The following is a 13240-nucleotide window of genomic DNA, read 5'->3' on the forward strand; positions in this document are numbered from 1 at the left end:
AGGAAGGGGCAAAATTGTCAGAGTATTAGCAGCGCAGCAGTAGTTGGATGGAGTCAGTGGAACGCAGAACGAAGTGACATCCAGAGATGTAAAGTTTGGTAAAACTATATACAAAGTTTTACTGTACAAGACAAACAGAGTTGCAGACAATAGACACAGGACTTAACACCTAGGCAGACAGCACTTATCTCAAACACTGAACTGAACTGATGAAATCAGCAATGCATACACACTTGTGTCTGGACACTCCCCAGTTCCAGCCACACATCAGCTTCTTTGTAATCAACTCTTTCCAGACTATGTTACACTCTGGATGATGCAATCAGTATATGCAATACAGGCAAGACACAAATTTCATTTAAACACTACCAATACACAAATCCCACATTGACAAAAATTACTTCTGAGCATTTGTTGCCTGGGGAAACCATTAGAAACGCATGCCATGAGAGGAGACTTTAAAGACGCCTGGGTGTCCTGAAGGCATTGGAACCCAGCGTATCCTGGAAACTAAGCAAGGTCTGGCCGGTGGTTAGGACTTGGATGGGAAGCTGCCAACGAGCAACAGGTGCTGCGAGGCTCTGTTTCAGAGGAAGGAAATTGCCTGAGAAAAGCTTTGAAATGCATACAAATGCAGTCTGGGTCCCAGTGCTCACACACACTCCTCCACCTCATTGGCTCTTGTTCCTGGCTATCCCACCCCCGCAATTAACCCCCTTTATCTCCCCCCAATTCCCAGCGGTAACTCTGGTGCAGCTGTGGGCCATCGACAGGCAGGCGTACCGCACCATCATCACCCAGAATGCCAAGCAGAAGCGCGCCCAGGTGCTGGCCGGCCTCCGAGGGTGAGCAAAGGGTGTGACGTGATGGTGTGACAGTGGGATGATGATGATGATGATGATACAAAGGATCTCAAATGGGTTTCTGGTGGTAATGGAAGTCCAGGTTGCCACTGCTCCAACATGTGAAGTGCTTGACAGTGCAACTCCCACCATTCCTAACAGCCTCAGGCTCTTTCCTTTTCCCCCTCAGCCGCTTAAGCTGGAGTCCAAAACAACTGGAGGGAGGACCCAAGTTGACTCATGCCTGTTGTAGCCCCAGTCAATTAGTTTTAATAGTACCTATCTAGTTTGAACCACAATCTGCTCCTAGTCTTCTTTTGGCAGAGATCGTGGAGATTTTCCATCTTCTGCTTCTGATTATGTTATCTATTTGATTCCTGAGGCAGTTAGGAATGGTGGGAGTTGCATTCCAAAACACCTGGAGGGAGGGCCAAAGTTGGCCCATGCCTGGTCTTGACCCCCACTTTCTCTCCCCCCCCCCCCAAAAAAAAAAAACCAGGGTGAAGCCCCTGCAAGGCCTGTCGGATGCAGCCCTTTCGCAGCTGCTGGATTCTGCAGAAGAGGTAACAAGAAATGCATGCACGGGATTGGGATTGAAAGGGACCCTCTGAATCCCCATCCCAATATCCCAATACAGGCTGTCCTTGAGTTACAAGCATCCCCTGGAGCTATATCTCCAATCCTTGTTCCCACAACAAGCCAAAACCCAACGATCATAGGGACAGAAAGTGAGAACCTTCTGAATCTTAAAGGAAACCCCACATAGGTGCTAACCCTTCCCTATGTCTTCCAGATCTTTAGATATAGATAATATAGATATATAGATAGGAGTCCCCTGATGGTGCAGTGGGTTAAACCACTGAAATGCTGAACTTGCTGACCGAAAGGTTGGCAGTTCGAATCTGGAGAGTGGGGGTGAGCTACTGCTGTTAGTTCCAGCTTCTGCCAACCTAGCAGTTCCAAAATATGGAAATGTGAGTAGATCAATAGGTACTGCTCCGGTGGGAATGGCACTCCATGCAGTCATGCCTATGGTCACATACCCGTGGAGGTGTCTATGGACAGCGCCGGCTCATCGGCTTCAAAATGGAGATGAGCACCAACCCCCAGAGTTGGACACAACTGGACTTCATGTGACTGGGAAAAACTTTACCTATAGATATAGATCAGATATAGATATAGATGTATATGCATGTGTATGTGTGTATACATACATGTTTTGGATGGCATAAGAAAGTGATATATATATATATATATATATATATATATATATATATACTAGCTGTGCCCGGCCACGCGTTGCTGTGGCAAAGTGGTGGTGGTATTGGTTAAAAATTGTTGTGTAATTTTTATTTGACGTTTGCAATTTTTTATTAATTTTATTGTAAGTTATATTTTTATTTATTATATTTTATTATTTTCTTGTATTATTTTTAGTTATTTACTGTTATTATAGTATTTTATTGTATTAATTTTTAGTGTTTATTATTATTTTTTATTAGGTTGCTAGGAGACCAAGTTGGAGGAGCTTAGCCTTCTAACTGGCAGCAATTGGATAAAAGCAATTATTCCTCTCTCTCTAATTAGGACTTTATTTTTCTTTTCTTTATGTTGTATCAACCTAGAGGCATGGATGATGGGTTGTGTTGTCAAATTTTGAGGTTGGGGGGGGCTGTAGTTTTGTTGTTTTGTGGGTCGCCGTGATGCCATCACTCTTTTATATATATACTAGCTGTGCCCGGCCGCGCGTTGCTGTGGCGAAGTATGGTGGTATGGGAAATAAAGTATTGAGGAATTGGTGGTAGTTAAGGTAAAGGGTCCCCTGGGCTGAGTGGGTTGCTAGGAGACCAAGTGAGCGGAGCTTAGCCTTCTAACTGGCAGCAATTGGATAAAAACAATTATTCCTCTCCCTCTAATTAGGACTTTATTTTTCTTTTCTTTTTGTTGTATCAACCTGGAGGCATGGATGAGGGGCTGTGCTGTCAATTTTTGAGGTTGTGGGGTGTTTACTTTGGTTGTTTTGCCCGCTGCCGTGATGCCATCACTCTTTTATATATATATATATATATATATATATATATATATATATATATATATATATTCCAGTTCTGGGCCCCACAGTTGAAAAGGGATATTGACTCTAAGCTGGAAGGTGTCCAGAGGAAGAGGGAAACTCAAAGGATCAGAGGTCTAGAGACCACGAATAATCCCCATGAGGAGCGGCTTAAAGAAGCTGGGTATGTTTAGCCTGCAGAAGAGACGGTTGAGAGGAGACATGAGGAGAGCCATGGATAAATATGTGAAAGGCTGTCCTAAGGAAGAGGGACCAGGCTTCCATTCTGCTGCCCTGGAGACTAGGACACAGAGCCCTGGGTTCAAATGACAGGAAAGGAGATTCCATTGAACATTGGGAAGAACTTCCTGACCGTAGGAAAAGCTGTTCAGTAGTGGAACTCTCTGCTGCGGAGTGTGGTGGAGGCTCTGAAACAGAGACTGGATGGCCATCTGCCAGGGGTACTTTTATTGTGCTTTTCCTGCATGGCAGAAGGGGGTTGGACTAGATGACCTTTGGAGGTCCCTTCCAACTCTAGGATGATATATATCACTGGAGTTACACTTAGTAGATGTCCCTGTTTTGACATAAAAATTCAACTTGTTGTATCAATGTGACACCTGTCTCTCTCTCCCCCGCCCCAGCGCACCTTTGCTCCAGGTGAGCTCATCATCCAGGAAGGGGACGAGGCCCGGACCTTCTACTACATCCTCTACGGACAGGTGGGTAGACAGACAAAGACCCCTCCCAGGAATCAGGGTTGGAGACCCACACACACCTCCACTTCTCTTTGAGGACCGGACTGTGGCACAGCTGGTTAGTAGCCAGCTGCAATAAATCACTACTGACCGAGTGGTCATGAGTTCGGAGCCAGCCCAGGTCGGAGTGAGCTCCTGACCATTAATAAGCCTAGCTTGCTGTTGACCTATGCAGCCGTAAGACAGTTGCATCTGTCAAGTAGGAAATTTAGGTACCACTTTATGTTACGGGTTTGTTGAAAAACAAACTGCGTGCAGTCCTGTCCAGACTTATCCGGCCTTTTGTTGCATCCACAATGAGCAAAAGAAAACAAGCCAGGAAAATTTACTCTTAGGTAGCAGAGTCAAAAAAAATTACAATAAAACTTCCAGCAACAAAACTCACATAAAGTTCCTTGCATTAAACTCATGCATCTTCGTAGTAGGCTCTCAGCAAGTATTCAGTAAGTCCCCAAAAGACATTACAAACATTTCCCAAATATACCCCATTCAGGGAGTGGTTTAAACTTGTCAGCCTTGATTGCTCTAATTACTCAACTATGAGTTGTAATTGACCAGGTGTTTTTCCCTTAACACACACATACAAAAGTAGTGATTCCACAGAAACTTAGTCAAATACATGCATATACAGTAATACTTTACACTGGGAGGCTAATTTAACTAATTTACGACACCATAAAACCTTCCAGCAGCATGCAGAAAGGAAAGAGGAAGTACTCCATCAAGGACTCGGTGTCACAAGTGGACGGTGAAGCGGCAGCTCCTCCTGTGGCCGGAATCGAGCCTATTCCCATGAAGCCGGAAGCTGGAAAATGTTAAATTGCCTCTGTGTGTGTCTATATTTGTTGTATGTCTAATAATGGCATTGAATGTTTGCCGTGTAGATGTGCATTGTGATCCGCCCTGAGTCCTCTTCGGGGTGAGAAGGAAGGGCGGACTATGAGTACTGTAAATAAGTAAATAAATAAATTGTGGAATAATAATACACTTTATTTATATTCTGCTCTATCTCCCTGGAGGGACTCAGAGCAGATTAGAGAACACATAGAGGGCAAACATTCAATGCCTTTTACACAATGACATACAATACACAGACAGAAAAGACTTCCTCTTTTTTTTCCCCATCTCCGGCGTCTGGAGGCGATGCTCAGCTTCCAGCCATGGGGAGGTGCTCTCGTTCCATTTTCCCATGCCTAGGAACCTGTTATCCGTAGATTCTCCAATCTGTTGCCGGCATGTTTTTGTCGAACCCTAAGGCTTCATGGATACCTTGAAAACCACACTGGAGCCCAGAATATAAGCAATCAAGCTGTTTATTGAAGAATATAAGACGGCACAAGCAAATAAAGTTCAAAGTCAATACGGTGGATGAACCACCAAGCAATGTACTTACCTGTCCTTAAACAGAAGTCCAAGAATGTCTCTCACAAATATAGTCCAAACTAGGACTGTGCTTAGTCCCACAAGAAGTATCAGGAGTAGTCCACACAAAGTTCACTTCTTAAACAGGAAACAACAGAAAGCGACAAAAAACAAGAACCAAACTCAAGGTAATCCAAGAGAACTATAATCCACACGTCAAAGAATCAGGAAGGCTCAACTAGAAACAAAGTACAGCAAGGCAGGGAATAATTATGGGGGCCGGGCTGTGGCGCAGCTGGCTAGTAACCAGCTGTAATAAATCACTACTGACCGAGAGGTCATGAGTTCGAAGCCCGGGTCGGGTTAAGCCCCCGACCATTAAATAGCCCGGCTTGCTGTTGACCTATGCAGCCCCGAAAGACAGTTGCATCTGTCAATTAGGGAAATTTAGGGACGCTTTATGCGGGAGGCTAATTTAACTAATTTACAACACCATAAAACTGCCAGCAAAACACAAGGAAAGGAATGAGGAAGTACAGCCACCACTGGACGGTGAAGCAACAACTCCCCCTGTGGCCAGAATCATGAAGCTGGAAAAATGTTAAAAATGCCTCTGAGTCTGTCTAATGTATGTTGTTTGTCTGTTGACATTGAATGTTTGCCATATATGTGTTCATTGTAATCCGCCCTGAGTCCCCTTCGGGATGAGAAAGAAGGGCGGGATATAAATACTGTAAATAAATAAATAAATAAAATAATTATAATCCCCAAGGCAGAATTTTGGCTTGAAAGTCACGGAGGCAGGAACACGAAGACGGAGATCTTTCTCACTTGAATTGCAAAGTTGACACCTCTGCAGTGCAGAGAAAGCAGGAAGTATTTAAGGAGATTTCAAGGCTATTGTTTCTAAGGAGAACTATCCTTCTCATGGGAAAGATGGTCATTAGCACGTTTCTGAAACAGACGTTGACTCCTTCGCACACATTCCCTCTGGCTCCGTTCCTGGGTAAACATCTCCCTTCTGTCAAAACCATCATCCTCCTCCTCCTCCGGGCTGCTATGCCCATCTGGCCTTTGTTGACCTGGCCTTGACTGAACAGAGGAATGCTTATCTCTGGTTTCAGAATCCTCTGCTGAAACCGATTCAGGCAAAGGTAGCTGGATTTCAAGCATTTCAGGCCTAGAATCAAAGTCTTGAATGGGGCCAAAGTCTGGCTCCAGCTCAGGCTGAGCTACAACAGTTTTGCATATCTGCATGGGGAGCCCTTTTTACCTTCCTGCCAAAGTGATACCTACTGATCTAATTTCGAACTGCTTGGTTGGCCGAAGCTGGAGCTGACAGTCGGGAGCTCACCCCAACTCATGAAAGGAGGGGTTCGGGGCTTGGGCAGCCCCCTGTAGTGTCCGCAGATTGTTTTGGGAAACATCTCGCTCGGAGAAGCAACAGTTGAGGAGAAGCGCTAGATTACAGGAGAGAGCAAGCGTTAATTAAGCCGGTTCCCTTGAGAGGTTCCCGGGAGGATTGCATCTGGCAAGTTGTTGACTTAGTCCACTTTCCCTTGGGAAAGAGTGTTCGGACACCTGGCTGGAGAGGAGATTGTAGTCCCATAAAAGTTCTGGGCGCCGACTGACCTTTATGGTGTTCAACGTGTCAGTTGAGGAATTCACATCGACTCTAGTTCTGCAGCGCACTACTCTCGAGTAGACCGGCGTTGCTCCTTGTCTCCCTGCCAAGCCTGGACAGCGATTCAGCTTTACCACGACTAACCTTGCCTTGCCTTGTATATTAGCCTCGGAATTGAGCCCTGGAACTCTTGACAGATCTTGCTTTAATCCCCACTCAAACAGTCTAAGGTTTGAGTGTGTTTCGGTTATTGGATTTAAGACTTTGAACTCTAATACTGGACATCTACTTTCATATTACTGGACTATATTTGACCTTTTCTGAAAGGACTATTGCTGGACTATATACTCTGCTTATTTTTAGTTGTCTCCTTTATTTCCTTAATAAAGATATTAGATTGTTTATTGGCCTCCGTGTCTGGTTCCCAGTGTTCGCGCTGCCTGAGGCGTCACACCCCCTATCTTCTCCTGCTTACTTCTCCCACAGGTCGACGTGACCATGAACGTGGAGGGCCAGGAGAAGCACATCCGTATCCTCAAGGGCGGGGACCACTTTGGGGAGCTCTCCCTCATCCGGTAAGCTGTTTGAAGGGGGTGGAAGGAGGCATGGGGAGAGGGGAAACTTGCTCCTCTGCTGTTGGGGCTGTGACCATTTGCGGGATTGAGGCTTGTCACGGGAGGTCCAGGTTCTTCACCCTTATTTATTTTTCTTGGTTGCAGCAACATCCGCCGGACGGCCAGCTGCCGGGCGCTGGAGGAGGTCACCTGCATCGCCGTCTCCAAGGAGTAAGTAGGAAGTGTCTGTTCTGCTCTGGGCAGACCTCTTCACCTGGAATAGAATCATAGAATCATAGAATCATAGAATCATAGAATCATAGAATAGTAGAGTTGGAAGAGACCACATGGGCCATCTAGTCCAACCCCCTGCTAAGAAGCAGGAAATCGCATTCAAAGCACCCCCGACAGATGGCCATCCAGCCTCTGCTTAAAAGCCTCCAAGGAAGGAGCCTCCACCACGGCCCCGGGGAGAGAGTTCCACTGTCGAACAGCCCTTCTCACAGTGAGGAAGTTCTTCCTGATGTTCAGGTGGAATCTCCTTTCCTGTAGTTTGAAGCCATTGTTCCCTTGCGTCCTAGTCTGCAGGGCAGCAGAAAACAAGCTTGCTCCCTCCTCCCTTTGACTTCCCCTCACATATTTGTACATGGCTCTCATCATGTCTCCTCTCAGCCTTCTCTTCTGCAGGCTAAACATGTCCAGCTCTTTAAGCCGCTCCTCATAGGGCTTGTTCTCCAGACCCTTAATCATTTTAGTCGCCCTTCTCTGGACGCTTTCCAGCTTGTCAACATCTCCCTTCAACTGTGGTGCCCAGAATGGGACACAGTGTGATTCCAGGTGTGGTCTGACCAAGGCAGAATAGAATAAGGGGGAGCAGGACTTCCCTGGATCTAGATGCTATTCCCCTATTGATGCAGGACAGAATCCCGTTGGCTTTTTTAGCAGCCGCATCACATTGTTGGCTCATGTTCCCCTTCCTCCCCACGAGGACTCCAAGGTCTTTTTCGCACACACTGCTGTCAAGCCAGGCATCGTCCCCCATTCTGTATCTTCGATTTCCATTTTTTCTGCCGAAGTGAAGTATCTTGCATTTGTCCCTGTTGAACTTCATTTTGTTCGTTTCGGCCAATCATCTCTCTAGTCTGTCAAGATCGTTTTGAATTCTGCTCCTGTCTTCTGGAGTGTTAGCTCTCCCTCCCAGTTTTGTCTAGCCCACATTTTACTAGTTTCCTTGCCAGAAGGTCGTGGGGGACTTTGTCGAAGGCCTTACTGAAATCCAGACACGCTACATCCACGGCATTCCCTGTATCGACCCAACTCGTAACTCTATCGAAAAAAGAGATCAGATGAGTCTGGCATGACTTGTTTTTGGTAAATCCGTGTTGACTATTAGCAATGACCGCATTTGTTTCTAAGTGTTCGCAGACCACTTCCTTAATGATCTTTTCCAGAATTTTGCCTGGTATTGATGTGAGGCTGACCGGACGGTAATTGTTTGGGTCGTTCTTTTTTCCCTTCTTGAAGATAAATAGGGACCACATTCGCCCTCCTCCAATCCGCTGGGACTTCTCCCGTTCTCCAAGAACTCTCGAAGATAATTGCCAGTGGTTCTGAAATAACTTCCGCTAGTTCCTTCAGTACTCTTGGGTGTAGCTGGTCTGGCCCTGGGGACTTGAATTCGTTTAGAGAGGCCAAGTGTATAATAATAATATTGACCCTGTGTCCAGTTCTGGGCAAAATTGTTGCACTACAGCACAGAGAACACCTTTTCCCCCAGCACCACACCAGCGCCCAGTAGTTCTATCTAAAAATATTTATTGAAAAAAGCAAGTAAAAGAGGGTGGAAAGAGATCAGCAGAATTGGGAAAACAAAATAGCACTGACCCAAGAACGCCAAAGTACACAAAATCAAGAGAGCCACAACCCACAGGAGTACTTCAAACATAAATCCATAAACACGAAAGCAAGAACTTTCCGAGGAAAAGGCAGGAACCAGGACAGGAAACTTGAGAATAGTTGAATCATGAACTTATGATGATGTGGAAAAGTGAATAGTAGTAGTTACAGAGCACATTCTAAGGATTATTTCTGCCTTTGATTTATTAAAATATTCCCATCCAAACCCAAGTAACGAGGGTGGAGCCATTACTTTTCATTCAACCCTCATAGCTGCCTGGGGTTGCAGTGGAGTCTCCTTTGGAGGTTTAAAAGCAGAGGCTGGATGGTTGTCTGTTGGGAGAGCTTTGATTGTGATTTTCCTGCCAGGCAGAGTAGGGGTGGACTGGATTGCCTTTGGGGACCCCTTTAAACTCTGTGATGCTATGATCCAAATGTGTGGTTACAGAGAGTTATTGTCCAGTGTGCACTCCATCGCTGCTCTGACCTGGAACAGACCCACATTTTGCATTGCATTCTCTGGATCCGGCGCATCTCCTGAATACAGGACCCAATGCTTGCTTCAGTTCTCTTGCTTGGCCCATTCCGGTGCATTGACTCAGAAGAGCCGGCATCTGCATGTTCCAAACAACATTCCTGAGCCTGACAGACGGAAGCCGGCATTAAGCTTTAGGCGCTTTCTGCTTTAGGAGCATCAGAGCCCCAAATCCTGGGATGAGACAGTGTCACTCACAAGTCGGCGGGTTTTTGAAGTAGGCGGAAGGTCGGCAAAGGCAAAGGGTCTCTGGAGAGATACTGCTGTGGTTACATCTGGCCAGTCTTCCCAGTCAAAGGGTCATTGTGGAACAAGGATTCAGCCACAAACATCCAGCCACAATGCCTTTGGAACGCTGCCTCTCCACCCAAAGTGCGTTATGCAAGATAAAGAACGAAATATCAAATATCAAATGCATTTTCTAGGTCAACCGTAGGCTCCATCTGACGCACAGGACTCTGTGGGAAGCCGTTATTAGTGAGGAAAACGGGGACGTGTTGGCAGGTTTAACAGGGATTAATACACAACAGAACAAGCTCAACATCTGGGGCGTGAATCGGCTCCAGTGATTGATCAGCGAGACCAGATCCACTTATCTGTTGTGGTTGTTATGTTGTTCATAAGGGGACAGTGAGTCAACTTCCTTGTTGCCGGTGTTGCGTTTTATTTATTTATTTACAACATTTATATTCCGCCCTTCTTTCTCACCTCGAAGGGGACTCAGGGCGGATCACATTACACATATAGGCAAACATTCAATGCCTTTTAACATAGAACAGAGACAAACAAACATAGGCTCCGAGCAGGCCTCGAACTCATGACCTCCTGGTCAGAGTGATTCGTTGCAGTGATTCATTGCAGTTGCTCTCCAGCCTGCGCCACAGCCCGAGCCCTGATATCAAATACTTTGCCATCACACTTCCTCATGCAAACTGACTGAACCTCTATGACAATGGAGGTGTTGGGAATCACCCTGGACTACTCAAGTCTAGATGTAGTCAGATAGATGATAGAGTTAGACTGAGGGAATCCTTTCCCTGTTTCCAAAGCATGCCTAGACAGGCCTTACTGTGTTTCACTCTATCCTGTGTACATCACATCCCTTACTTTGAAGTTTGTAGAAATGTGAATCTCCAGGGACACTAACTTCTCATTGGTCAGAATGTTTTATGGCCCCAATAAACTGGACCATGAGGTTGGAACCATTTTGGTTCATTCTTCTCTCTTTGTTCTTCTATCTAACAAGAAGCATCTCGCCATCTCTCCTGGCAAGATGTAACTATTTAGATGTTTGTTATTTTTCCTTTGAAACCAGTCTAGAGTAGACTAGACAGCTCCCAAGCCTTTCTATCCACAATTGAGTTCTTTTTACCTGAACTTTTACTGGGACTCTGTAGTCCATTGCAATACTAAATGGTCAAAGGCTTTTCTTTGCTCGTCCCGTATAAGTAACTGTTGCATTTGAAAGCTTTGCTTTTGCTACTCTGCTGATTTTGGAGGAATCTCCCCCAGAGAGGGTTAAATTGAGTCTAACCACTCAGAGATTACCACAACAGGAGGCACTCCTTGGTGTCCATGCGCTGCGTCACCTGTGGCTCTCCGTAGCATTGATGCCACTGTTTTGCAAACAAATAAGTCATAGGGTTCATCTACACCATGCATGGACAAATTCCGGCCCTCCGGGAATTTTGGACTTCAACTCCCCAATTCCTGGCCTCAGAAAAGGGCCCGAGGCCCCAAAGATTCACCCCTTTTTTGAAGGGGATTCAAAAACTGGTTCGGCAAGTGGGTTCCTTGCTAATACCAGAGTCCTTTTGGGGCTCAGCAAGAGGCTGGGGATTTCTCAGAGGATGAGGGGGATGATGGGTTTCCAGCTGAGGAATCTGTGCGTGATCAGGGTAAATTGCAGTCCTTAGATCAGCGAGAAGTGCAGGCATTTGAAGGTGAGACAGGGGATGTTTTGGATTCCAATGTTCGTTCCTTAGCAACAGGGGAAAGGGAAACCAGTGAAAGGTCCATTTCTCTTGGGAATCAGCCTTCAGTGATGGGGAGTTTTCCCGCAATATCAGATTAGGCCTCTGGATGAAGGGTGTGACGGCGCAAGTGGCACCATCTATATTTCAAACTGTAAGTTGCAAGATTTGAATTGTTATATCATGCCTGATTTTGCTTTTACCCTGTAAATGTAGTTGGATTGATTAGTTATTTGTAGCTGTCAATGTTGTTTGCACCTGTTATATTGCTCACTCAGCTCAATTGTTTGACTCCACCTCTTCCTGGAGTAGGACAGTGTTTCCTTTTTCATTCCACCATCAAGTTTTCTACCAGATGGACGTGAGAGAGAGACTTGGATCTAAAAGCCCTTGATTAAGTTACCTCTCAGCACCAATTCTGAGGTTCTTACCCTTGAGACTTATGCTTCATGTTCAGGGCCAACCTGGACGACATTGAGGAGTCTCAAGCGCCTTCAAATCAGTCCTTTGGCAACAGAGGAAGACTGTGTCTTCAAACATAGGCCATTTGGACTGAGGCTGAGGTTTGCTCCGTCATTCACAGCCATTGAGAAAGAGGGACCTGGAAAAGCTTCTCAGCTACAGAGCTCCTTGGACTTAAAACAACCAAAGACTGTAACGTATATTTTCCTTTACCCCTTTGAAACTTCCAGCTTATTGGGATAACCTTTTGTGAACAATAAAACCAGTTTTGAGTTATCTACAGTGTTTTGGTCCTTGGGAGTTCCAGTTTCCCTAAAGGAGGGCAAGAAGCAATGCCCTGGAGAAAGATGTCACGTCCATGCCTCTTTCGCTAAGAGTTATAGCCCCATGTGCGACGGCACAAAGGGAGTGAATGATAGATTAATTAGGTGTTCAGAGAGACTCTGTGAGAAATCCTTGAAACCCAGGTGTGTGAGGCATAATCCTATGGCTTTTTGGTCGGGTTTGGGCTTAAATTAAGTCTCCATTAAGTGTTGTTTACTTGGTGTCTTTCAGAGCAGACAGCATTGCCAAAAGCTTCAGATTCATGTCTCAGCTCTCAAGTTCATGATTCAAGTTTCCTGTGTTTGCCTATGTTCCTGAAAGAGTTCTGCCTTGGGAAAAGTTCCTGCTTTCATGCTTATGGATTTATGCCTGTGATCCTGACTTCCTTGTCTTCATTTACTTTGCAATTTTTGGACTATTGCTCTTTTGGTATATGGACTCCTGCTACTATATAGTTTCTTTCCTGCGCTCTTTTAGGAAATGCCCTTTTCCCTTTGTTCACACTTTTCTTAATAAACTGCCGTAGTTAATGCTACTGGATTCTGTTGTGGTGTTGGATTGAAAAGGTGTCTCAAAGCTAGAGTGCAACAAAGCCAGGTTTTTAGAACCAAAGGTTTTGGAGAAAAGGGCATTTAATTGCTTTAGGGCAGGCATGGGCCAACTTGGACCCTCTTTCCAGGTGTTTTGGACTTCAACTCCAACAATTCCCTAAGAGCCAGTTGGAGTTGAAGTCTAAAACACCTGGAAAGAGGGCCCAAGTTGGCCCAAACCCTTTTTAATATTAGCCTTTTAATATTAGCTATATTTTACTTGCCTGAATTTGCAAGTTTTATTGACTCCCAGTTTGGAGAAAGGTG

General features: G+C 45.4%; 1 protein-coding gene across 1 annotated transcript in view; it reads left to right on the forward strand.

Annotated features, from left to right (window-relative positions):
* Window positions 1-13240, forward strand: part of LOC103282038 (cGMP-dependent protein kinase 1) — a gene marked incomplete at its 5' end in the record, with an annotated part of 76462 nt that overhangs the window by 25242 nt on the left and 37980 nt on the right. Inside the window, 5 exon segments of the mRNA XM_062966671.1 lie at window positions 740-845; window positions 1342-1405; window positions 3540-3617; window positions 7126-7214; window positions 7359-7424. Of these exon segments, the coding sequence (XP_062822741.1) occupies window positions 740-845; window positions 1342-1405; window positions 3540-3617; window positions 7126-7214; window positions 7359-7424 (403 nt within the window).

This window comes from Anolis carolinensis, unplaced genomic scaffold (genome assembly GCF_035594765.1).
Source record: "Anolis carolinensis isolate JA03-04 unplaced genomic scaffold, rAnoCar3.1.pri scaffold_27, whole genome shotgun sequence".
Lineage (NCBI taxonomy): Eukaryota > Metazoa > Chordata > Lepidosauria > Squamata > Dactyloidae > Anolis > Anolis carolinensis.